Source organism: Sorex fumeus, unplaced genomic scaffold (genome assembly GCF_029834395.1).
Source record: "Sorex fumeus unplaced genomic scaffold, SorFum_2.1 ptg000086l, whole genome shotgun sequence".
Taxonomy (NCBI): domain Eukaryota; kingdom Metazoa; phylum Chordata; class Mammalia; order Eulipotyphla; family Soricidae; genus Sorex; species Sorex fumeus.
Genome location: NW_026606143.1, coordinates 39,452,151 through 39,479,224, shown reverse-complemented (window position 1 = coordinate 39,479,224; position 27,074 = coordinate 39,452,151). Strand labels below are relative to the sequence as shown.

Genomic DNA, 27,074 nt, shown 5'->3' with positions numbered 1-27,074 from the left:
CCTCGGCAGCGGCGGCCGCGCCACTTTCCCGCGCCGGGGCGCCGCCGGCGGCCGCTGCAGTTCTCACCTCCGGGATCGGCCCGCCCCCGGGGGCCGCGCCGCCTGCCCTCGGGTCCCCGCCCTCGGGGGGGGGGGGAGGGCCGGGTCCCAGGGCCCGGGTGGCACCCCCCCCCCCCACCCCCCCGGCGCCGCCCCGCCCCGCCCCCCCGCCGCCCCTCGCGCTCCGCCCTCTGTCCTGTTCCTCCCGGGCCCGCGCCGCCCTCCGGCCGCCGCACTTTCCCGCTCTCGCCGCCGCCGCCGCCACCGCCACCGCCGCCGCCACCGCCACCACCATGCCCAACATCGTGCTGTTCAGCGGCAGCTCGCATCAGGACCTGTCCCAGCGCGTGGCCGATCGCCTGGGCCTGGAGCTGGGCAAGGTGGTCACCAAGAAGTTCAGCAACCAGGAGACCAGGTGGGGGGGGGACCGCCCCGGCGCGGCCGGCTGGGAACCGGGAGCGAGGTGGGGAGGGTGGTGGCGGTGGCGGTGGCGGGGAGTTGAGTGGGGACGCGCGCGTGGGGGGGGAGGGGAAGGGGACGGTCACCCGCGATCCCGGAGCTCCGCCGTGTCCCGCCGTCCTCGCCGCCTTCCGGGGAGGGCCGGCCCGACGCGGCCTCCTCCGGCAGCCCCGCCGCGTCCGGCCCCAGCCGGGTAGCGCGGCCCGAGTCCGGAAGGGCGAGCGCGCGCGGTCACCCAGTCGCGCCGAGGGGGGCACCCGTGGGCAGGGACGCCCGCCTCTTTCAACCCCCCCAACCCCGTCCCCGCGCCCCGATCGCCTGCCGGGCACCCCCCCCCACACACACACACCCGCCCGCCAGCAGGTTCCGTCCACGTCCCCAGCGGGGCTGCGACCTGCCCTGCCCCTTACCTAGGTCGCCCGAGCCCTCCGCACCCGTGCCCGAGGTTCCGACCCGGGCCGATCCCGGCGTCTGCGTGCAGTTCCTGGCCCGGGACGCGCTGTTGCAGTTCCCCCACTCCCGGGGAAGCGGCCGCCGCCGCCGGCTGCCGGGGACGCACGTGTTGGGCTCCCCAGAGCAGCCGCTAGTTCCTCTGCCGCCGATCCCACCCCCACCCCCGCAACCCCCCCGGCTCGGCTTTTTTGCGGCTTCTCGGAAGTTGTGGCACTCGGCAGTGGCCGCGACTTGGAGCGTCACCCGGTGGTCTGGGCTCCCCGCGGTCCGCGGCGGCGGCGGCGGCGGCGGCGGCGGCGGCTCCTCTCGGCACCTGCCCGAGTGCGCGAAACCCTTGGATGGATTTCCCGTGGCCCTCCCGGCGCCCCCGCCTCTCCCTTCAAACGAGTCTGTGTGCACGCCCGAGGCGTTCGGGTGGCGTTCACAAAGAAACGGCCAATTCGGACAACGTTTCCCCCCCCCCACCCGCGTGGTGCCAGAACGGGTTGGGGCAAGCAGCCCCAAAATAAGAATCTCCGACCATCCCACGTTTCGAAAATGAGCTCGAAACGAACGGGAGACCCGCCTCCAAAGTCTTAAGAGCTATCTGTAAAACAAAACCCAAAAAGTATTTTCTTTAAAGCGGGTGGGGGCGGGGGGGTGTGTGGAGAAAATCATGATGACCTTGAATTAGGCAGAAATTTCTCAAGGACTGGGGAATTCAAGTTTCTTAGATAGGGAGGAGGCGTGCATAAAAGGGAAGGTGATGGCAGTTGTTTTTGAGGGGTATGAGAATCCCTTTTAGATAGGAAGTTGGCGCCAGACCCTGTGTCTGTAGAAGTGAAACATGTGTTACTAGCTGAGTGCGGTGGGGGGGGGGGAGTGGGGGGGGCAACCAGGCGAGCCCTTCACCGGCAGTGATCAGACTCTGCAGAGCAAATGCTCCAGGTCCCAGGATGTGAAGCAGCGCTTGTGAAGGCACACCAGCCTGCCAGAATTGTTGGGCAGAAGAATTCCTCTTTGCGGTTTGTTACAAATGTCTGGGTTGGTGGGTAAGCGCCAGAGATGGCATGTGTAACTCGGGGTTGAATGGTGCAGTATTTTGTCAGTCTTCCAGTTGCAGTAGTTTAGAGAATGCAAAAACAAAAAATGGAAATGGATAATCGTTTCTGTCTGGAGGTGGTGTCCATTAAGTCAAGGAGACAGCTCTGAAGGGAGTGAATTCAGAAAGCAAATAAATCACCCTGTTCTTAGCTGCCTGCAGCCCAATGGCAATCAGGTGGGCAGATAGCTCAAAGGATTGAGTGGAAGGGAGCACCAGTTTAGGTACCCTCCCCCCCCACACACACACCCCGTGGTGTATTGACCTCACAGCAGAGTGGCCCCCTAAACCATCCTGTAATATCCCCCTGCCCCTTGCATGGCCGGGTTTGGTCCTAAACAAGGGAAAAAGAGCCACTAATCTAGACCAGAAGACCCACGTAACATGGTGTTAGGTTTTTGCTTAAAATACCCTATAGTCCATTGAGCGAGTTCACGCAGACGTTGATGTATGATTGTTTATAGGTTTATTTTCACTGCAAAGCAGATGCAGTTTTATTTGGTTTTGAGTGTTTTATAACCGCCGCTTCATAATTCACAATCATGCGGTCTCAGAAGCCGCTCCACATGAAGTCTGGGAACAAGTTACATTGTGGCGTTTTATGTTTCAGTATCTGGGCAATAAAAATATTTTGACTTATTGACTTTTTTGTTTCTTACTAACTGTTTAGCTTCAGATGTTGTTGAGATTTACAAGCCTCTATGTACTGTGCAGGATACCTAGGGATCCAGTTTTTACAGTGTGCTCTTGAAGATGAGAGGTAGAAAGGCAGAAGGAAGAGAAAATCGAATTCCTATTAGGACTCCTTCCCGAATGTTCACTGAGCCAAGCCAGAAGTCTGACTTGCTGGCTCATCACGACTCCCATCCCCCGTTGTATTGTGGGGTGCTCCGGGAGGCACGTGGTGCCTAGGATGTACTCTCCTACCTGAGTCATATCTACAGCCCCCATCCCCCCACTTTTAACCTTTTTGGCCAGGCAGGGATAGCACCAGGTCTGCAAATTTGAGAAGCGTGTACATTTTCCCTAGCGAGCCACATCCCTAGCCCCCTGCTTACCCCTCCCCCTGAAAACGTTACCTAATTGGATACAGTGTCCTGGTTTTATCTTCCCTCTAAGCCCTTTGGACAACACCTGCTCCATCTCTGAGCACGAAATGTCTCAATGTCTCAATTCTGTGTAGCAGTTTCTCCTGCTCAGTTACCTGCCCTCTAGCCCATCGTTGGCATCGTAAGACCCGAAGTTCCATGGTAACAAATCATCCGGGCACCTCACAGCTCCAAGGAGCAGTTTATTTGATTACTGGACCTTGTGTTTGGACAGGGTTCTGCAAGGAAGCCTCTTTACTGCCTCACCTGGTAACCAGAAGGCTTGAACTGCCTCCCTCAGGGCAGAGAAGGTGCCAGGACTAGGTTTTGCCTGGGGATTTGGTTAGCTCAGGACCTTTCCATGGTACTGTGTGTGTGTTGGGTGGGGGGTTCCAGGGGTCTGCGCCTCAGAGCTCTATCCCCAGCCCACAGACATGCTTCTTGAAGAACAGTGTGGCATATGGCCAACGTGTCATTACCACACCCATTTATTGTTGGGTGAGATAAACTTAAGCCCCCTTACTTGGAGATCAGTTAGAGATCCTCCATCTGAACAGCAAATGGATGTTCCGACCACAATTTTCATTTTATAAGGTCCCAGCAGGACTGGGGGATCTAAGGTACTGTGGATTAGACTCAGCCTTGTCACTTAAACCTTAATCCCTTACCCCCCCCCCACCACCACATTTTTAAGAGACCTAAAAAGTAACATAACAATCATCAGCCCCTTCAGCCAAAATCATCCTCAGTCAGTTCCCTCAGGAAATGCTTGAGGAACTGCTTTTCAAGGTGAGGATGGTGTTTTTGTTTTTCTTTGTTGTGGGCCACACCCAGTGGTGCTGGGGAATCAACCCAAGCCTCCTGCATACAAAGTCTGTTCCCAGCCCCTGGAGCTCCCCATTATCTCTCCCACCCCAGGCCATGGCATATTTTTGCCCCTACCTTGATTGGTTCTTTGGGGGAGATTGAGGTGCTTTGGGGGGAAAAGAGAAAAAAAATAAACTGAATCCAATTGGATGTTTGGGAATTAGCCCTAACACCAGGCCACTAACTATTTTTAGCTCTGTGGTCCCGTGTCTCTTGCTTCATCCTGCAGTTCTGTAGGTAGGAGTCTGTTGACAGATGCTGGCTTCCTCTCTGCAGCTCTAAGCGAGAATCCATTCTCTGCAATTTCCAGCTATTCCTGGCTGCCTGCATTCTTTGGCTCCTGGTCCCTTCACTCTTCACAGCCAGCCACTGAGCATCTTTCTGCTTCGGTCTTCACCTCTCCTTCTCCCGCTCCTCTCTCCAGTTCTTAAGGACACTTGGATGGGTCCTTAATGCCTATCTGTAATGAAAGTCAAATAATTCCTATCAGGTGATTATTGACCTTCATTCTAGCCATCTGCCAGCACACTCCCCTTTGCTATGTAAACTAACATCCAGACAGTCTAGGGATTAGAACTAGGGGTCTTTGGGGAGCACAATTCTGCACACCACACCTCTTAGCCTGTGAGCTTTGTTGATCACCTCTGAACTGTACCCTCCAGTGATTTCCAAACCTCATCCCTGTGTTGATAGATTCTACTTACAGAGGGCTGGGCCATAGAGACCAGGCAGGCCCTTTCCACCGGAAGTTTGCTTCGACCCACTGGTAGCAAAACTCATTTTCTTGTGTCAGCAACTTGCCGTTCATGTTTTTTTTTTATTATTTTAAGTTTTGGGATGACACCTGGCGATGCTCCCCGATACTCCTTGGCTCTGCACTCAGGAATTACTCCAGGTGTTGCGAGTGCCTTACCTGCTGTGCTATCTCTCCAGCCCTGACCACACTCCATTTTTGTCTTCTTATTAGTGCACTTGAGTCAGGATAGAAGCTACTGTTGACTCAGTCTACCGCAAGGGATCTCAAATGGTTGTCTTGCTTTTAAATTTTCCCATAAATAATGACCTTGCTTATTAAGTTATTTTTATTGACTATAACTGACTTTTGACAGGAAAATTGGTCAAGTTAGGCAACTCACTAGTCATTTTAAAGTAACATTCTCCCTGGCGCCACGTGGTCCTCTACAGCCCCTGCATACCACTGGGTAGGGCTCAAAGTCAAATCAGTGTAAATAAGATTCACTATGCTCTTCGTTTCATAGTCTGTTCTGCTGTAACATATGTGCTCCTGAAACACCATGTGGCACAGTGACTTCGGTGCAGGGCACAACACTCAAACGTCTTTGGTGACATATTTAAAATGACAGGAGTATTATAGAAATGCTATAAAATATATGCTTCGTATGTAAGTATGAAGGTATGACATCTTAAACTAGATGGATTCTCCAATAAATAGTATTGGCATTGGTAAACAATAAGTAGTATCGGGATAATAGTACACAGTACTGTCCGAGTTGAAATAAGTCCATTAAGAAGCCTCGGCTTCTGTACTGCTTCTTGGAAGGGCTGTGACTTTCGAGTCCTCGAGGAGGTCAAAGGGGGTGTCTGGAATCTGGGAAGTGGTTTCCCCAGATGCTGGGTAGGTACAACTCGTCCTGGAGGCATGTGTGGACGTGGCATTTGAAGTGTGACTTCCTTCCGCTGGTAGCTGGTCTGTTCTGCCCCCTGCGCAATCCCCTAAGGCTAACAGTTGGAAAAGCAACTGCAAAATTCATGTGGGGCTCAAATTCTTCCTAATCAACTCATCATCGGAACAACTTGACCTTTTCAAACCAAACATCACAGCCGAGTCACTGGTTTCTTCCTCTCTCTATTTTTGGCCACACCTGGCGATGCTCAGGGCTGACTCCTGGCTCTGAGCTTAGGGATCACTCCCGGTGGGGATTGGGGGAACCATATGGGATGCTGGGGGATCGAACCCAGGTCAGTCCGTGCAAGCACCCTACCCGCTGTGCTATCACTCAGGCCCCCCAAGTTTTTGGCTCTGGGGGCAGTGCTGTGGGCATCTCTGCCCTGAGTGGTACTGGTGGTGGTGGCAGGCCCCCTTGCCCGGTCGACTCCCAGGACTGCCTCTAACAGCGCGGCTCAGCCCAACACGCTCTGTTCACAGAACTGGAGCGCCAGTGGATTGTTTTTCTAGAAGTTACTGGAAGACCCCAGCTAAACCAGGAAGCACACACAGAAAGAGTACAGAAAGTGGGAAATGGGGTGCAGAGGCGGGGTGAAGGGATTCCCCGTGGGAAAACAAGCACAGCGCAGGCCATGTTCAAGGCCTCGGCTAGGGCCGGGATTTGGGTGATTGGCCAAGAGTTGAGGTTGCAGGTGCTCTGTGAGCCCAGCGAAGGGAGCCCCCAGTCATGCACAGACCCTGCGCTCCGAGTCTATTGAGTTCACCTGGCCGGTGGCACGCACCAGCTGTCTATGCTTCCAGCTGGGGGTGGATTAGGCACATGCCCTGGACTTTGTTGGGGGAAGATTCTAGAAGAGCGCGCCTGGCTTTCCCCAGACTTGGTCCCTGGGCCACTTTTTCCCCTGCTGACTCGGCTCTGTGTCCTTTCCCTGTACTAGATCACAACCGTGAGTACAACTGCACGCTGAGCCCTGCTTAATCCGGGGCTGGCCTTCTCCTTTTCCTAGCGTGGAGATCGGGGAAAGCGTGAGAGGGGAAGATGTCTACATCATCCAGAGCGGCTGTGGGGAGATCAACGACAACCTCATGGAGCTGCTCATCATGATCAATGCCTGCAAGATCGCGTCCTCCTCCAGGGTGACCGCCGTGATCCCCTGTTTCCCATACGCCAGGCAGGATAAAAAGGATAAGGTAGGTCAGGCGTGTCCGGGGTTTCACTGGCTGCTGGCGGCTAACAGCCACCCTCTGCCCCTCACACCATCACCTCAATATATGTCTCATGCTTGCTTTCTATTTTGATTTTGGTTTGGGGGCCATAACCAGAGGTGCTCAGGGATTACTCCTGGCTCAGTGCTCAGGGTTCACTCCTAGTGGTCCGGGGTGGGGGAACCTTATGGGGTGCTGAGGAGTTGAACCAAACCCAAGTGTCTTTGTAAGGCAAATGCCCTTGTCTCTGTACTCTCACTCTGGCCGTGATATCCATTTTAATGATTGGGTCCAGACCCTTTCACACCTTGGGGCATTTTGCAAAAGTTTGTCTTGGAACCAACCACCCTACTAGTACTTCTTGATTAAGACATGGCCTTACTTTTGTTGGCATTAGAATGCCAACCTTGTCTTTGTGGTGGCATTACTGTGTATCTTCATGGTGCGGAGCAGTACTACACACAGTGGGAAACCGGAAGTGTGGGGAATCGGGGTGGGGTCCCTAGGTCGAGTCCCTCTCTAGCTTGGCAGTGATGCCAGGGCAAAAGCTGGCCAAAGCACGCACTGAGCATCTATGTTGTCTTCCAGCCGCCAGCTAGGAAGTTTAACTGTAACACTGGGCTGAGGATGTGGCCCAGCAGTAGAAGCTGGTGTGTGTGCGGTCCTGGGTCCTATCCCCAGCCTCGCCCCAAAAGAAACCCCCAAACAATCCCATTACCTTCTTAAACTTTCCAGAAGAAGGAAATTATTCGATATTCTTGAATTGTTCCTTTCAAACTACAGTTAGGAGGCTCTGAAAGTTTCTAGAAGGGATGGAAGAAGATTGGTCCTCTGCTTGTGAGAAAAATAAAGGAAGTTGGAGTTGGAGAGGAACCGTCAAGGGGATGGTGTCCTTGGCTAGGGCTGCCCGAGCTCATGGTCACACAAGGTCAGGTTGAGGTGGTGGCGAGGTACCCCTCTCACAGGTCCCCATATGGCCTGCCTCTGAAGGTTGGGGTGAATGTGGGGGTCCTTCTTGGCCTTTTCCAGTCTCCTCTAGTACCCTCCCATCTATCTCTACCTCTGACTGCACCTGGTTTGCCCTGCCCGTCTCTGTGACCTTTCCTCATCAAAGGACAGTCATTGGATTAGAGGGGGTGCGGGGCTCCCTCCCAACCCCCTCCAGAGTCACTGAATATGATCCAGAATAGTAGATGTTCTTTCACGCCTTGCACGAACCCCTCCAGTTTATGAGGTCTGCTGCCATTTCTGATGCTGTGTTTATGAGAAGCTCACCAATAAACCTCTGTGAATCTCCTTCATTTTCTGAGACAACACAGATTCTTTTTTCCTTTCTGGCACTCGCAAGGTAAGGCTCCACTGCTGAGCCGGTCTCTGTTCACAGTCAAGTTCATCAGAGCCTCTTCATAAGAAAAGGACCCGTTGTACATTTTGAGTGTACATCTCAAGGTTCCCCTTGACCTTCTTTATTTCTACATTTTTATTTATTTGCTTTTCGAGGCTATACCCAGTGGAGCTCAGGGCTTTCTCTTGGTTCTGCACTCACTCAGGAACCACTCCTGGCAGGTCTCAAGGGGGCCAGATGAGGTCCGGGGGATCGAACCCGGGTAAGACACATTCAAGGTGAGCTTTTCAGCTGCTGTGCTCTCTCTCCAACCCCTCCCCTCGATTTGAATGCCACCCTCTTCCGACGTAGTTTACACAGCTCCCATGCGGAATATAGCTTTTTCGGTTCATTTCCCACTAAAAAGGATCTGCAGAAGTCCATTCCACACTGGAGATGCGACTTGACTTTTGTAGAGGACACGGCCACTTTCGGCAAAGCAATTTACAATGAAACCAGGTCCTGAAATAATGTCATTTTGCTCAACCTGGCCTGGGGTTGTTTCTTTTTTCTCTTAGATAATTGTTAAAATTGACATTGAGCACAAGCCCATTATTGAGGGGCCTGCTGGCCTCTGATTTATAATCAGGTTCTCTTTTCCTTTCCCATGACTTTTGCATTTCCACCAAGCCATTTACATCATCATATCTTGCTGTTGGTGCTATCTCCCTCCCCACGTGGCCTGATTTCCATGTCGGGATGATCTGTGACCCTAATTCCAGCAATCGAGCTGACATGCTGGCCCCTCGTGCACCTTACATTTGCTGATTGCGTCTTTTGTCAAGATTGCATTTTCAGCCTTTGTTGGTTATATTCATAGTGGGCATAAGTCAGCTTCATCATGACTTCAGAGTTTGTCCTTGACACATGCCCATTGCCTAGCCAGCCTTCAGCCTTCCGACGCCTGTAGAGATCAGCACTGTGTGGAAAAGCTTCCTTCTGACTCTTATTCATCCCTCTGCTTCGTGACACATTTGCCTGAGCTTTTTGGGGGGACCTTTTGGAGCACCTCTTGTCTGCCTTTCCCGTCCTCACCACCTTTTTTGTGCTTTTCCGAGCCCTACCCGATGAATCTCAGGGCTTACTCCTGACTCTCTGCTCAGATATCACTCCTGGTGGAGCTCAGCACCATACGGGATGCTGTGCATCGAACCTGGATCAGACACATACAAGGCGAATGCTTTATTTACCCACTGTACTATCACTACAGGCCCTCCCCTTTCCTTAATCCACTTTGCTGTGTGTCTCTGGAAAAGAACCTGGAAGCTTCCCTGGTTTTTGATCGGATCAGACAGTGCCAGTACTTCTCTGGCTTGCTGCAGGAGAATTGAATCCCTCATGGGTGTCAGCAGAGGGTTCCTGTGTGGGGGGGAAGGTGGATTAAGCCCCTATACCACTGAGAAAGGTGGGGATCCAGGCATGCTGGGCTTCTTGCCTCTTGCTGCCATAATAAAGTGCTGCAGCATCAGATGGGGTCTTAGAGCCATAAGCTGGCTCCTTTTGTTTTGGTTTGTTTTTTTTGTTTGTTTTTTGCTTTTTGGGTCACAACCGATGATGCTCAGGGGTTACTCCTGGCTTTGCACTCATGAATCACTCCTGGCGATGCTCGGGGGACCATATGGGATGCTGGGAATCGAACCCGGGTCAGCCGTGTGCAAGGCAAACACCCTATCTGCTGTGCTATTGCTCCAGCCCCAGCTGGCTCCTTTTGAACTTTTAGCAGTGTAGCCCCTTCCAGATTTGGGGGGCCCTGTCACTCCCACCTCAGCTTCCATCCTCACCTGTTTCTGTTGATTGCTTCTGGGCTCCCTCTTTAAGTACCTAGGTTTAAGTACTTGGGTGATTGGGTGACTGCATATAACCCCTCCCCCCCACCCCCTGCCAAATCTCAGAATCCTTGCTGTAGGGCTGGGGAGATAGGACAGTAGGGAAGGTACATGTCTTGCATATGGTCACATGTGGCCTCCTCCTCCTCCTATTTCCATCCACTTCCGCTGCACCCCCCACCCCCGCCCGCAGTACCACTCGTTGCAGCTCAGCTCTGCTCGGCCATACACAGACTCACAGAATCCTTGTTTTAATCACATCTGCAGATACTTTCCAAAATCAACTAGTGATTGAGGCTTTATGGACCATCATTTTGTCACTGTAAGCCAGGCCCCAGGACACCCACTCTTGCTCCCGGCATGTCTGCCCTATGGCCATCCATTCACACATCTGCAGCAGTTTTTCCCAAAGTGGCTGTCCCCAGTCTGTGGGGAAGCCTTCAGCCTTCTGTGCACTTGCAGGCTCTTAGTGTTGCTTTGTGAAAGAAGGTGGGTTTTTTTTTACCCTGAAAGGGCAGTAAGTGGGGCGAATCATTTTGGGGCCCTCTGCTCTGCAGCCTTGGTACTCACCCAGCAGGTGGCTGAACATCCGGCAGAAGCATCAGCACATGTTTGCATCAGTAGTGTGTCACAGGGCCCTGCTCTGCCTGTGAGGTCGGCCTTATGCCTTTTTCAGTGGCTGTTCCTGATCTGACTATTCACTTCCTTCCTGAGAGCAAATGGAAACATCCAGCAAGGGTGCAGGGGATGAAGGAAACCCTTGGGGGACTTGGTGTGATTCTTGTGGCCCCACTCTGCCCACAACATGCAGGAGTGGGGGCCGGTTGTCCAGGTGAATATCTGACCACAGCAAGAAGCTACGAGCTACGCTCTGGGCTCAAAGAATCCGCCTTGACCCCAGGAGGAAACCTTGCAAACACCTCAGCCTTACTTTGTCTTTTTTTCCTTCTCCTCAAGGATGGTGTTGCCTCTGACAGCCCAGACACAATCTACTTTAAGTTTCCCACAAAGAAGCCCCGAAAGCTAGAGCCTTCTCACCATATTCAGAGATTGTTGCATTAGTTCTTGCTTGGGGGTTGATACCCAGTGGAGTGGTATTCAGGGGCTGCTCCCAGCTATGTGCTCAGGGATTGGTCCCCCAGAGGTGCTTGGGAGCCCATATGGGCTTGGGCATCGAGCTCTGCACCTCTTCCAGCTAAGCATGGGCACTGGCCCTTGGGGGCATTTCCCAGCTCCTGTTGCTTTTTGGTTTTGTTTTGAGCCCCAGCAGTGCATGCAGTTGACTCCTGACTCTGTGCTTGGGGATCACTCCTGGTAAGGCTCAGGGACTCTGAAATACATGTTTATGTATGAAAGACTTTGGATACATGTTTTCATTCTCTTATGAAATCTGTGTCTCTATTTTTCAGAGCCGTGCTCCAATTTCTGCAAAGCTCGTGGCCAATATGCTGTCCGTGGCTGGGGCAGATCATATCATCACCATGGACCTGCATGCCTCCCAGATTCAGGTGTGATAGCCGTTCATTACCATGTGTGCTGTGCTCTGTGCTCTGTGCTCTGTGTGTGTGTGTGTGTGTGTGTGTGCGCGCGCGCGTGCACGCGTGCACACACACACGGGTCTCAGAACGCATCCATGTGTTCTATCATTCGGCCTCATCCCTACCCCTTCTTCTTTGTCTTTGGTTTTGACCAGGACCTTAATGCATCCTAATTCTGTTAGGCTGAATGATTTTCCAGAGAGAGCAAGTTACTTCTGTTTTTGAGTGCGTATATGGCTTCTTGTCCATGCTGAACTTGGAACTCAAATTTGATGTCGCCTTGTTTTGGAAGTGGGGAACTTCTGTTGCATCCAAATTTTGGGAAAAGGGTAGGAAATTGTCCCGCACCTGAAAGTTGGTGCCTTCGTCTGTAGAACAGGCCAAATTATACTGGGATAGGAAATGAAGGTGACATCCTCACGTGCTCAAGCAAACCTTCTCCCCCACTGCCCTGCTCTTGTGAGTTCTCAGAGTATAGGCACTTGTGACAGGGGAGAGTGTCTCCTCAAACACACTGCGTTGGATTGAGACACTCTGGACAGATGTAAAGTCTCTTAAAACTGAGGAAATTCATGCAAAGTGCTACTTTGGAACCCTCCACCCCGGTGTTATTGTGGGATGAGTGAATGTGACTCCATGTCACCCTGTCTTGTCACTTAGGGCTTCTTCGACATCCCCGTGGACAATCTGTACGCTGAGCCCGCGGTCTTACAGTGGATTCGGGAAAACATCTCTGAGTGGAGGAACTGTATCATCGTTTCCCCTGATGCCGGGGGAGCCAAAAGGTGGGTTTGTCCTCGCTATTGCTGTGAACCCAAATCCCCCCAAAGGCAGCAAGTTCAGGGAGATTGCACAGGCCTGGGCTTTGCTGCTCTTGCTGCGCTCGTGCAAGAAACAAATTGGGTTTCCACAGCAACCGGAGCTCATGTGAGAGGGTCCCATTTTTCCTGATTGTGAGAGTGCCGAGCCTGATTGGAAAGCAGGGCTCTTAATGAAGAGCGCAGTGGCCCGAGTCCTCACTACTCAACTCTGGGATGAAAGCGCCCCCAGAGAACAAAAATCTTCCCCCAAGAAATCAGCATATAGAGAAGCCAAGAAAGAAAGGAAAATATGGGTGCCGGGAGCGTCCCCCATACTAGGGGGATGGGGTTCTAAGGCCCATAGGGGGCTTCAGCGTTTGCTTCAGGAGCCCCTGGGTGAGCCTCTCTACCATGGGTCTTGGAACACAGAGAGAAAATCAAACTGAGAAATGAGAAATGAAACTGAGAGCCTGGGCCCTTGGCAGATGTGGGGTGGGGGCTGTGTCCAGGTGGCGCGGGAAGCCCCAGGCTGAGTAACTGCACATAAAGGGATCCCAGGCAGCACAGAGGGGGACTTTGCACAAGTGCAGCTGCTGGGCAAACACTCCCCACAAGCCTGCCTGAGGGTCCCAGGGTAGAGATCTTTAGTGGGCATGGTGTCGCCCCAACTAGGTCTGCCGGTCACAGCCAGCAGCGACACCGTGGACCCTGAAACAGCTGCTGAGCCACAGAAGAAGTACATTCGAGAGAAACGGGCAGGGTACCTTAGGTCAGGCCTGTTCACTGACTGGCTGAAGGAGAAAGGAAGTAGCTGTGCATCCTCAGGGTTTGGCTGGGACCCCGGGGCCAGGCATCCCCATTTATTCCAGAGAGCTGAGGATCGCAGATGACAGAGAAGGGGCAGAGTGATCGCTGAAGTGACTTGGTGGACTAGGCTGGGTGACTCAAAGGCTGCTTGTTGAACTTTGTAGCTGCATCTTGGGAAGACAGTACGGCCTTGTGTGTAGCTGGACGCTTGCTTGATCCCAGGCATCACACATGGTCCCCCAAGCATCACCAGGGATCACTCCTGAGCACAGAGCCAGGAATAGCTACTGAGCATCACTGGGTGTGGTCCAAAACCCCTCCAACAGCCCGCACAAAGAACTTTGCAGCAGCTATCTTGGAGTGACACAGATTCCCATCAAGCTTGCGGATGTCTGAAGTCGAACTCCCATCCCTCAGGTGGTTCCTGCATCCACCTGTGACTCAGTTGCATCTCCAGAAAACTCCCATCCCTCAGTTGGTTCTCCAGAATCGAACTTGGAAGCCTAGGTGTAGTGGGGCACGGAAGACTGGCTTCTCCCAGGGACCCGCAGTGCTGTGGGAATGGCCTGTTTTTGTGGCTCAGTCCTCTGAGAAAGTGATTCAGTTACCTTTCCCTCAGCCAGGAGAGTCAGATTTTCAGGATACACATTCTTTGTTTTGCCCCTCCGTTTGCCCAAAGTTGCTGCCACACATCATAGCCTGAGTGGAGTAAGCCACTTCTCATTGGGAGGGCATGTGGGGTGACTTTGGGGAGACAGAACGCCACCCAGGCTAAGCTACAGACAAAGGGGAACATGTTACCTGAAAGAACAGCCTTGCAGGTAAAACAGAATTATCACCACAAGAGGCCACTCTTGGATAGTGTTTGAAGCTGGTGTGGGTTGACTTGAGCTCAGACAAAGTACCCCTGGGGGAAAGGTCTGGCCAGGGTTGAAACAGTTCTTATTGATGAGAATCCCAAGGAAACACAGTAACTCACTCAGCATTTGAAAGCGGAAGCTGGGCTCTCTCCCTCCCCTCGTGCCCCTTAGGCAGTCATAAATTGGGCCGTATAGAAAACTTCTCGTCCGGGATCTGGATTTTATAGTCTCTGAGTCTTGGCCAATGATGGGATTACACGGCGCCAGGGGGCCAGGTGGTGGGTGTGACCCCCGCCTACTGGAATTTGGAGGATCTGGGTGGAAGATGCCAGACTCCAATTCGAGTAGGCTTGGAGGTCTCGGCCCCGGAACCCGCGTGGCTTTGTCCCTCTGCCAGTACCTTCATGTGTGCGGAGAGTGGTCTCCCCTCCCTTGGAGGGGAGCGGGTCGAGCTTTCCTCCCCACCCTGACCGGGGCTCTGGCAGCCGAAGACCTCCAGGACCAGCCACCGCCATGCTGAGACCACTCTTATCAGAGATCTTATCAGAACTTTTCTTTATGACATCTTATTATCTCATTCCTACTTTGGACAAACTTGCAGGCTATCCACAGGGCAGAGTCTGGCAAACTCCCCATGGCGTACCCAATATGCCAAATACCAGTAACAATGATGGGTCTCATTCTCCTAAAGAGCCGTGAATATAATCTCAGGGCTAGGATGAAAGAGACGTTACTGGGGCCTGCTCCAGGCAATCGACGATTAACAGGATGATGAAATGAAAATGAAATAGAAAACTTGGAAGTACAAAGGAGAAAATCCCTTTTGGTTTTTTTTTGTTTGTTTTTCTTTTCTAACCAGTGCTCTCATTCTGTTTGTTTGTTTGTTTGTTTGGTTTTGGGTCACACCTGGCATTGCACAGGGGTTACTCCTGGCTCATGCACTCAGGAATTCCTCCTAGTGGTGCTCAGGGGGGACCATATGGGATGCTGGGAATCGAACCCAGGTCAGCCTCATCTTATGTTATTTTTGTTCCACTTCCTTCTAGCAAAGGTTTCTGCATGAGGCGTTGATTGGTTTAGTGGTACTTGTGACCTCTTATCACACATAGCCTGGCTGGCTGTTGCAGCTGCCTGGGGAGAGGGCATGGGTCAGGGACTGAGAGCCTGGCCACATTTCTCCCAGGACTGCTGGGGATCACCAGGCAGGCCTAGCATTCTCCTGACACCTCATCTTGTGTCGGTTCCGCCATCCCTCACGCATGCTTGAAAGAACGCGCTGATTTGACAATGGGCCGCCTTGCCCCGTGTCCCTTTGTCTCTGTACAGGGTGACATCAATTGCAGACAGGCTGAACGTGGAGTTTGCCTTGATCCACAAGGAGAGGAAGAAGGCCAATGAGGTGGACCGGATGGTTCTGGTGGGCGATGTCAAGGACCGCGTGGCCATCCTCGTGGATGACATGGCTGACACGTGTGGTACCATCTGTCACGCTGCTGACAAGTACGAGGGAAACTTAGGGATGGCCGGGAGTGGGGAGGGGAGAATCAGGCCTGCAGGCTGGCATCGTATAACCCACAGATACCATGAAACATACCCAGATGCGGGAAGGACAAAGGAAGAAGACAGAACCATGGGCATCGACCACTGCCCTAAGGGTGGCGTCAGGCTGTGGAGGGCTGTTGGTGCTGGCTTGTGGCAGGGTGGTATACACGGATGTGATCTCGGTTTTTAAAAAAGAAATTAAAACTTGGGCCTAGGGTGGGGGAGGTGACCCAAAGGGCTACATTTCAGGCTTCGCATGCAGAAGCTGCAGGTTGGGCCCCCAACAACACATGGCTCCCTGAGCACTAAGCTGTAAGTAGTCTCTGAACACCAACAAGTATGGCCTGGTAGCACTGCACCTTAGCACTGTCCTCCTGTTTATCGATTTGCTCGAGCGGGCACCAGTAACGTCTCCATTGTGAGACTTGTTACTGTTTTTTGGCATATCGAATACGCCACAGGGAGCTTACCAGGCTCTGCCGTGCGGGTGGAATACTCTCGGTAGCTTGCTGGGCTCTCTGAGAAGGATGGAGGAATTGAACCTGGGTCTGCCACATGCAAGGCAAACACCTTACCTGCTGTGTTATCGCTCCAGCCCATGGCCTGGTAATGAGAAGAGAACATTTATTTCATTTAGGGAGAGAGAGAGAGAGAGAGAGAGAGAGAGAGAGAGAGAGAGAGAGAGAGAGAGAGAGAGAGAGAGAGAATGTGTGTATGTGTGTGTGTGTACAGGGCTTCAGGTGCTGACCTTGCAGGCAGCAGACTCTGGCTAAAACCCTGGCACTGCATGGTCCTCTGAGCACAGAGCTACCCCCAACACTGTCGGGGTGATGCCCCCTACCCCCCCACGGCACACTCAATTTAACTGTAAAAAAATGCCTGTTTCCAAATACTTGGCTGATGCTACTTCAGACGGAAGGATTCTAGGCTCATTCCTCTCTGTCTTGATCTAAAGATGACTTCGTGGGCCTTCGTGGCCCGCTTTCACGTTCAGCATGGAGCTTTCTGTGTTTTTAAGGGCCAGGAGAAGGGCTTCCTTTGCAAGAAGCTCAGGCGGAGAGAGCAGTGGCAGGTCCCCATGACCCCATCCGCAGCAGGCAGCTTCTCAAGAGGCCTCTCCACCAACTGACCCCATCTGCAGGTCACAGCAAGTTGCAAAGACTGTACGGCCAAGATGTCTGATGTTACCAAATAACGTGCTGTGTCAAGATGCTTTGCCAGCAGCTGGAGTGATTGCACAGTGCGTAGGGTGTTCTCCTTGCATGCGGCCGACCCGGGTTCGATTCCCAGCATCCCATATGGTCCCCCGAGCACCGCCAGAAGGAATTCCTGAGTGCAGAGTCAGGAATAAACCCTGAGCATCGCCGGGTGTGATCCAAAAAAGCAAAAAAAAAATGTTTTGCGGTTGCACTGCATTTCAGCCAGTTCTCAAGAGCAGCAATGCTGGTGACTGGGTAGCAGGTTGACCCTTGTCTGGAGGCATTGGTCATTGGGGAGAATCCAAAGATGCTTCAACCACAAAGAACTAGAGAATTAGCCTCACCCAGGAGCCACCTGGCCGTCCGGGATATTCCAAGGAGGCTAGAAGTGAAAATGCAAAAATCACGGTCTGGAGAGATAGGAAAGCAGGTAGGGCAGCTCCCTTGAATGTAGCCCACCTGAGTTCAGTCCTTTGTACCACTTATGGTCCCCTGAGCCCTGCCAAGAGTCATCCCTGAGCAGCACTGGGTGTGGTCAGAAAAAAAAGCAAAGAACTGGAGGCCATGTATGGGTCAACTGGTAGGATTGGGGGGCCACAGAAAGGAAGAAAGGCCATGGTGGGAGAAAGGATGAGAAAGAACCTGAGAAGATCCTCGTGTCCCATGGACTAGCACAGTTGGTTCCGTGCTCTTTTCTGGAAGATTCTTTTTTTTTTTTTGCTCTAAGGTTTTTCTATTTTTTTTTTTTGCTGTTTTTTTTCCTTTTTCTTGCTGCTTTTCCCCCTCCTTTTCAGTGCCAGATGTGCCTTTTTTTCATTCTCCTTTGTTTTGTTTTTGGCTGGGGTCTGAACCTGACTCTTAGCGTCTACTCCTAACTCAGTGCTCGAGGCTCACTCCCAGCAGCGGTAGGGCTCAAACCTAGACCTGCATGTGCTCACATGTTGAGCCGTCACTTTCTCCAGCCCCTATTCTCTGCTTTTATTTTATTTTATTGGTTGCTTTTTGGGTCATACCCAGCAATGCTCAGGAGTTACTCCTGGCTCATACACTCAGGAATTACTCCTGGTGGTGCTTAGGAGACCATGTGGGATGCTTAGAATCGAACCCGGGTCAGCCACATTCAAGGCAAATGCCCTACCCGCTGAACTGTCACTCTAGCCCCACTCTCTGCTTTTAAACTCACACCAGAGAAGACTGTTTGGAGACTCTCCATGTACACGTTGTCTTTTTCATGTTGTTTCACAGGCTGCTCTCGGCCGGAGCCACCAAAGTCTATGCGATCCTTACCCACGGGATCTTCTCGGGGCCGGCGATCTCCAGAATCAACAATGCCGCCTTTGAGGCCGTGGTGGTTACCAACACAATTCCACAGGAGGACAAGATGAAACATTGCACCAAGATTCAGGTAGAGTCTAGAACTGCAGGCAGAACCAAGCTGGGAGACTCCTCCCGAGGCCCCCTGAATGGGCCTGCTCGAGAAGGCAGATGTGGGGCCCGTTTGCAGCTTTTCATTAAGAGAGGGGAGGATTCCCATTTGAGCTCTGAGAATAGCTGCATCGCCAGTAGTGCAGGTTAGGAAATACCGAGTGAAGGAAACCACACCAAGACATAGAAAGCAGCTTGGTTCAACAGACACAGAATTTGGGGGCTGGAGCAATAGCACAGCAGGTAGGGTGTTTGCGTTGCACATGGCCAACCTGGGTTCGATTCCCAGCATTCCATATGGTCCCCTGAGCACCACCAGGAGTGATTTCTGAGTGCAAAGCCTGGAGTAACCCCTGAGCATTGCCCGAATGTGATTCAAAAAGCAAAAGAGATAGAGAAAGAGAGAGAGAGAATTATTATAGGGTACAGCAAGCCCACCCCTAGGTATCTAGCATCTGCCAGCCCCCAAATTGGAGACCATCTCCAGTAAAAATGTTGTACGGGGATAGTCATAGTTGACCTACTCATAAAGGTGAAAGGTAGAAACCCTGGGAGCTGAAGCAGTAGCACAGTGGGTAGGGCGTTTGCCTTGCACGCAGCCGACCCAGGTTCGATTCCCAGCATCCCATATGGTGCCCCGAGCACCGCCAGGAGTGATTCCGGAGTGTAAAGCCAGGAGTAACCCCTGAGCATCGCCAGGTGTGACCCCCCCCAAAAAAAGAAAGAAAGAAAGGTAAAAACCAGCAAACTAGCTTTTGTTGATGGATGAATGGGTAAGCCAGATCCTTTAGCATTCCACCTAAAGAGAAGAGTTTGGACCCAGGTGAAAAGCAGGTCAACTCAAAAGACACAGTTGCTGATCCACTGCCCCGAGGAACCCTTTACGTCCAGTCAGAGGGCCAGCAGAACATAGGGGGCTGAAGTATGATATGATGAGATTTCCCATTTTGGCTTTCCCCATTTCTGTTTAGGTCATTGACATTTCGATGATCTTGGCTGAAGCCATCCGGAGGACCCACAATGGAGAATCGGTATCTTACCTGTTCAGCCACGTCCCACTGTAGGCCCAGGACGGGAGGCGGAACCAGCCAACCCCTGGGCTGCTCTGATTCTGTAGCTTTAGGACTCGCCACTGTAGGATAACTGCGATCATTTAGCGATCCATTGTTTCCCCTTTCTGAAGCCCAAGACCATTGTTTTCCAGCTTGGGGGTGGGCAGCGGTGGTTTGGTGGTTTAATCTTTCAGGAACTGTCTTAAATGAGAAAAGTTTCTGTCATCTTGAGTTGTTCTATTCGGTGAACTTTTTTTTTTTTTCGTTCTGTCAGTACTTCGAGGCCACACCTCCCAAGTATATGATTCATAGATTCTATAAATTGGGGTTGCCAAAGGTGACTTCAGATGAGAGCTTTCTGTGTAAATATAATAATAATGCCTATGGACATTTGGGTGAGACCCTATATACAGTCAGCCCTGCACTTCTCAGTGAAGCTTAGGAAATTAATATTGTGAAGCGTGGAGTGTTATTTTAATAACTGGCTTTCCAGTAAACCATTTTGGTTATTGTACTTCATTCATACCAAATTTCATGTCGCTTCAGATGGCCACTGACACCTTGATATTTTGGTATTATATTTTATGACCACTTCCGAAAACACGTTTTAACTGAGCTTGAAATGTCATGTTTAAAAGTTCCCAATTGGGGCTGGAGCGATAGCACAGCGGGTAGGACGTTTGCCTTGCACGCAGCCAGCCCAGGTTCGATTCCCAGGATCCCATATGGTCCCCTGAGCACCGCCAGGAGTAATTCCTGAGTGCAGAACCAGGAGTAACCCCTGAGCATTGCCAGGTGTGACCCAAAAAGCAAAAAAAAAAAGTTCCCAAATTATTCAGCAAAAGATCTTCATGAAATCATTTTGTGAAGGCACGTCCACACACGCGGCCACATTGCCGGTCTCCTACCCATTTCAGGAGACAAGTATTCTGGCTTGTCATCTTCACCAGGGTTCCAGCTTTTACTCCACATTTTCCCAAGTAACGTCATTTCCTTAGGTTTGTTCCAAAGTCAATATTCCCCAGATCCCCTCAGGTTTGCTAGTCTGATCTTTATTTGGCTTTTGACATAAAGAAAAAGGTGAGTTTTGGTAAGGACCACGGATCTGTATTTTGTTAGTTTTGGGTTAATGTTCTTTGTAATCAAGGGCAACTCATCTAGACTTAATCAGAGAGAGTAACTCATCTAGACTTGGGTTGCTCAAGCTCTTCCTGACTGTGGCCCCCTTCAGACCTCGTGTACTTCCTGTGTTCCCCCACAAGTGATCCTTTATTCTCATGCTGTGACCCCTGCCATTTATGTGGCTTTTACCTGTACCCACCCCCCTTGGACTATTCATGGGATGCATAGGACACTGTGTGACCCCTAGTTGGGAAACTTTGACCTAAGACAAGTTCTAATTTTAACTAAGGCTGTTACATGAAAACTGGGTTAAAAGATGTATAGAAGGGCTGGAACGATAGTACAGTGGGTAAGGCGCTTTTCCTTGCACACGGCCTACTTGGGTTTGATCTCTGGCACCCTGTATGGTCCCTTGGGCCCGCCACCAGTGATTCCTGAGTGCAGAGCCAAGAGTAAGCCCTGAGCACTGCTGAGGTTTTGGCCCAAACCCAAAACAAACAAACAGCAAAAGATCTATGGAAAATAAGTATAAATAACCAAGCTTGAGATACTCTGTAAGGCCACATAAGTGTCCGCTAGATGGCCCTGTCCAACATCCTCTGAATCTGGCCAAAGGCATCATCAAGTCTATGGATTTTATTCTATGAATATTTGGTGGACAAGTAAATTCTTCGGTTCCCAGCAAATCTGGTGGCATACACAAAGCCCAGGAGTAAGAAACCACCATCTCTCTTCTGCTGAATCTTCAACTGTAACTTTGCTGATCAGGTGCAAAATCAAATCCATTTAAGGCATTACCAGACTTGGAATAACAACCTTTAAGGTTGCAAGCTTCACTGGGGACAGGTTGGAGTGAAGTAAAAAAGTGTCAATTGTTGCAGAAACTAGCAGTTTGCTGTACCTTGAAAAGGCTCTTGAGGGAAAAAATGATGCTGTAAGTCTGATAAAGTCAGCCTTGCAATACAAATAGACTCTATCAAGGAAGAGTTGACTTGTAATCTAGAAAGACTCTGTTTAGATGCTCTGTGATTTTATTTTTGAAACGTGATATCTGTATTTCTTGGAATTTTGATGCTTAAAGAAATGCAAGTATAGTTAAGAATATGCATATGTAGACTGCTTGGCATGCAAATGTGGACATGTGAACATGACTAAACCAGTTGATTTGTACTCAATTAAGATTTAACAGTCTAGGCATAGACATAGTTGTAAATTAATCTTGAAGTAAAGATTATGATATTAATATACCAAAGTTCAGCCTCTAACTTAAATTTTATCAGTTAACTAAGAGATAAGCATGTTAGATGTGAACGTCAGCTAGATTCACGAACAGCTCATTTACGTTGCTTGTCTTGGTTTTGAAAACATGATTTTAATATCTTCCAACACTGTACTAAGACGTTTTAATAAAATCATACTACTTTCAATATTTGTATTGTGTTACTGAGTACTGTGTTTTGATGGAGTCCCTGAAATTGTTTGCTACTTCACAGTTATAACCCCAGATGCCAATTACAGAAAACAAATTAAACCTTGCGCAAAATTTTCCAACCCGGTCAATAATGTTCAGTGACCAGAGATTAGAGCAGCACTGTAGCACTGTCCTACCATTGTTCATTGATTTGCTCAAGTGGGCACCAGTAACGTCTCTTATTGTGAGACTTGTTGTAACTGTTTTTGGCATATTGGATACGTCACGGGGAGCTTACCAGGCTCTGCCATGCGGGTGAGATACTCTTTGTAGCTTGTTAGGCTCTCTGAGAGGGATGGAGGCATCGAACCTGGGTTGGCCGCATGCAAGGCAAATGCCCTACCCGCTGTGCTCTTGCTCCAGCAGATGAAAGTTAACTGTAGGTGGTAAAGAAGTTTGTCGGGTGCGTTGGTTTCAGAAATATCAAAGTCTGTTTAAAGTCCCAGAGTGTAACCAGGAGAGAATACTCGAATACAGAGGAAAAAGAGAGATAGTAAGGCCCAAAAGACTGAAAACCGCCCTCAACATTTTTTTTTTCTTTTTTTGCTTTTTGGGTTACACCTGGCAATGCGCAGGGATTTCTCCTGGCTCTGAATTCAGGCATTCAAGAATTACTCCTGGCAGTGCTCAGAGGACCATAAGGGATGCTGGGAATCGAACCTGGGTCAGCCGCTTGCAAGGCAAATGCCCTCCCCGCTCTGCTATCGCTCCAGCCCATGCCGTTAGCATTTCACCTGCACTATCCACTTCACAGTTCTGCCCACTGCTTCAAAGGGGTTTCAAACGTCACATACCACTGAACTCGACACACTGCCCACACTTGGATGCTGTCTATTCCGATGACTAAAAAGTTCCCAAACACCATGCATTTTATCCTTCTAGATAGGTACTTGGAACCAAGATTGTCCACTTATTTCTGAGCTTCCTTCTAACACAGAAAAGACATTCTCTAGTAGTTTAAAGAAAGACCTACCAAGCAAACATTGAAATATCTGTGGAGGACCATATCTAAGCAAGGCGTTGTGTGAGGATAGGGTGGAGGGCTGTCTAATAGGGTGAGAGCCAGAGTTTCTCCAAGATGCCCACAACCAAGCTCCCCTTACCCATAGACAGACTTTGGTTTCTTTTCTGTTGTTGGTTTTTTTTTTTTTTGTGAGGGGCACATCCAGCATACTCGGGGCTTACTTTGTGCTTAGGGATCCATCCAGGCTGGGCTTGGGAGACTGGATGTGGTATAGGGGTTGAATTTCAGGTGGGTCCATGTGAGGCACTGTACTGCCTATCTGTATTTTTTTCCCTTTTTTGCTGACAGGAACCCAGGATCTCACATAGAAAGCCTGCGCCCTACCACTGAGCTGGAACCTCAAGTTTTTTTTTTTTTTTAGTTAAAAATGCTTTATTGATATATATATATATTTTTTGGCCTTTTGGGTCACACCTGGCGATGCACAGGGGTTACTCCTGGCCCTGCACTCAGGAATTACTTCTGGCGGTGCTCAGGGGACCATATGAGACGCTGGGAATCGAACCTGGGTCGGCCGTGTGCAAGGCAAACACCCTACCTGCTGTGCCATCACTCCAGCCCCACTTTATTGATACTTTTTAAAAAAAAGGGATTGCATGCGAATATCTTACAAGAAACCCTGGGGCCAGAGATATGGTCCAAGGTGCTTAGTTTGCATGTTCTCAAACCAGGTTCAACCCTCGGCAACTGTATATGGTTTCCTGAGCATTTCCAGGAGTGACCCCTGATCTCAGAGCCAAGTGTAGCCCCTGACCACCATAGGGTGTGGCCTGAAACCCCTCCCCTTTTAGAACCAACCCCCCACCCCGCCCCATCATCTGGGTTCCCAGAGATAGTTCATGCATATGTTAATAGTTCTACGGGGAATGCATTTATTTATCTATATTCTTAGCTTGCATGCTTTGCATGCTTTTAGATAATGGTCCTCTTTATCTAAAGGCTCACTTGCCTTCTTTGCTTCACTTGTTTACAGATTTCTCTGAATTCATATCCTTGGCTTCAGTTCACACCTGTATTTTGTTGTACAGCCTTTCACCACATTTAAATGGATCACAGTTGCATCCATCTGTCCAAGCACTTTGGCTTGGTTCCCAGTTCTGTTGCCATGGGCATGGTTAGCCCTGCCCCTTTGTACTACTCATAAAGGCTGTTCTTAACCGTTGCGGCGTGAAAGGGACGTTTCCTAGACCCGAATAACACCTTCATCCAGCCTTCTCTGTGTGCAGCAGCTGGACAGCAGCCTGAATCCCAGGGCTTGGCTCCTTGCTTTGTGGCCTCAGTCCCCAGGACAGCACCCGGAGAGCCAGGTGTTGAGAAGCGCTTGCTTCCTATTTGCAGTTCCCTCTCACCTGGTGCTAGGAGCTAGGTGCTGCACACCGGCTCCTGCTGAGTAACCTGTTCCACAGCTGGAGGAACAGCACAGAGAGGTGAAGATGCTGGCCTGGGCTCCCAGCTCCTAATGAGAAGCTGGGATCGAAGCACGCCTTTGGCCCCAGAGTACTGCGAGCTGGACACAGGCTTTTTCCTTTGTTTTCTCTAAAGCAGTTTGGAAAGTGGATCGCACTCTGGAATCGCATGAATAGATTTAAATGCAGGAGCCTTCAAAAGACAAATAATGAAATAAAAATGGTCAAAAAGGAAAAGAAAATACAGGAGCCTGGCTCCCAGCCCTCTGATGTCACTCTGATGTCATCGCCATGGGCCTGGCCCCAACCGTTACTCAGAATGTACAGAAACGTTATGCAGAACGTTGGGAAGCAGCGTCAGCGCTCTCCAGCTTGCGCAGAGCACAGGTTCTTTCAAGCTGCCACCAGCTCTTGGCTCAGTTAACCAGACCTTGTTCCGTGTGACCCCCCGCCCCACTTTCCCTATCTCTCTTAGCAGACAAGCGTGCAAAAAAAGCCAACGGTAGAAAACAAGATAAGGGGCCCCGGGTGACTGGGACGCTGAGTGCTCCCCCGGGATGCACTGAAAGCTTTCACAGAGGGTGCTGGTCCCCCAGAGGGCAATGACTGCTCAGGGCTTTCAAGTGTGCCCTTTGAACCTTCTGCAAAACAGGAGCTCCTTGCACCAAATAAAGAGTGTTGGGAGGATCCTCCCAGAATGGGAGACGCATGCTGAAAGTAGACTATAGACTGAGCATGATTGCCACTCAATGCCTCTTTTGCAAACCACAACACCCAAAAGGAGAGAGAGAACAAAAGAGAGTGCCCTGCCACAGAGGCAGGGTGGGATGGGGGATGGGGGAATGGGGGGTGGGAGGGATACTGGGATCCGTGGTGGTGAAAAATGGGCACTGGTGGAGGGATGGGTATTTGATCATTGTATAATTGAAACCCAAGCACAAAAATTTGTAAGTCTACAACTGTACCTCATGGTGTTTCACTAATAAAAATTAAAAAAAAAAACAAAACAGGAGCTCCTTGTGGCCCACAGCTGTGTTTACGCCAGGGTGGGCTCCAGGGGACCAGGCCTGCTTTGCTGCCCTCCAGACCCAGGCAGGGGGAACAGCCTAGACCAATAGGGGCCTGCTGAGCCCCCAAGCTGAGCCCCTGCACCTTTGTGGAATCACTGGGACCGTCTCTGGGACCCGGATGCCCCCAAAGAACTACACGCACATTGCAGGGGAAAATTTATACATCACCCAGACTCCAGCTGACAGGAGCCCACCCAGAAGCCCAACGCCACCCCACCACCCCCAGCACAGGGTGTAGGATGGGGCGGGGCACCCTCGTGAGCAGGTCAGCGGAAGGGAAGGTCTGAGTCAGCAGCAGAGAGCTCATGTCGGACTGGCACTGACGAGACAGGGAGGGCATCCTCGCTCGCCCCTACCCGAGGCCTGCGGCACGCAGGGCGCCGTGCTGATGCCTCTAAGGACCCACAGCTGTGAGCGCTCCGTGAGCGCCTGCGCCAGCGATGCAGGAGGAGGAGGAGGAGGAGGAGGAGGAGGACCACCACGGTGAAGGTGACTTGGAAGGTGACGATGAAGGTGCCAGGGAGGCGGGAGGAAGGGACATGCCCTCCGGTCGCCCGTGCTCAGGTGCGCCCGTGTCTCGGACTGAAACCCACAGGCCGGCCGTGGCCCACGACCCACAGGCCACGCTGTTGGGGTTTCAGGTTGCGAACTCTGTGCCACGCGGCCTTTCCTCGGGCTGAGACTCGGGTGAGTCCATCAGGGCCTTCGGACAGCGGCGCAGAGCGTCGCCCGTGTCTCTCCAGCCGGGCTCTGCACGGCGTCAGAGCGGAGGCCACGAGGCCGCGCCGGCTCTGCGGGTCCTGCGGGTGCGGGTGTGTGTCGGCTTCAGCTCTGCGTGGTCACGCGTGTCCCCAACGGGGTGCCAGCGTGGGGCGTTGGGCTCCAGCGCGCAGGGCCCATCCCGGCTCAGGGTCCCGGTGGCGGCGGCAGCTGCCTAGGTCGGGGAGCAGAGAGCAGAGGCGCCCTCGGGTGCTCAGGGACGGGCCGCGCGGGAGGGCAGCGCCCGCCGCTGTCCTTGGCCCCGGGGCCGCCCGGACCGTTTCCCAGGAGCCCGGGCAGCGGCACACGCGTGGGCCTGGGCTCAGAGGGTCGCGGGTTGTGTCCCTGCCCTCTGCGAGGCTCAGCCCGGGGTCCCGAGAGGCGCTGTCCCCGCACAGAGCGTCCAGAACGCGGGGAGAGGCTGGCAGCGCCCTGGGGTGCGGGGCTCCCCGCTTCTGCCTCCAGGCGCCTGCCCGGGACTAGGGCTTCCTGGGGGCGCAGAGCCGCGCGGGCCGGGCAGGAGGCAGCCGGGCCAGCCAGGCCGTGCTGGGGGGACTGCGACCTTCCACATTCAGTGTGAGCACTAGCCTGGGAGTCCTCTCGGTCCCCTGCGAGGTTCCCGGCACTGGTGGAACACGTTGGCCCACGCTGCGCCGCGTTCCTCCCGCCTCTCCACAACCTGGACGCTCACAGCCGCCGCCCGGGTTCGGGCTGTCGGTGTCAAGGGGCCCGGCTCAAGGCTGGGCAGGTCTGGGCTGTCACCACCGCCCCTAGCGGGGCGTCCAGTTCAGGCCCAGGAGGACGCGCACAATCCTGTCCCCACTGTGCTTTCCTGAGACCCCTGCAGGCCCCGCCTTGCTCGTGGCTCCCCAACGGGGTGTGACACTTTGTCCTCAATTTCCCCCTCTG

General features: G+C 51.9%; 1 protein-coding gene and 1 pseudogene across 1 annotated transcript; both read left to right on the top strand.

The window, feature by feature from the left end:
- Positions 1-307: 307 nt before the first annotated feature.
- PRPS2 (phosphoribosyl pyrophosphate synthetase 2) lies at positions 308-21,862 on the top strand. Its single transcript, XM_056131245.1, has 7 exons — positions 308-454; positions 6,682-6,865; positions 11,500-11,598; positions 12,289-12,413; positions 15,422-15,595; positions 18,082-18,241; positions 19,233-21,862. Exons 1-7 carry the CDS (start codon positions 333-335, stop codon positions 19,323-19,325), a joined length of 957 nt encoding a protein of 318 aa, XP_055987220.1. The 5' UTR covers positions 308-332; the 3' UTR covers positions 19,326-21,862.
- A 3,984-nt stretch (positions 21,863-25,846) lies between these two features.
- The window catches only part of LOC130039300 (protein ABHD13-like), an 82,264-nt pseudogene continuing 81,036 nt past the window's right edge, over positions 25,847-27,074 (top strand).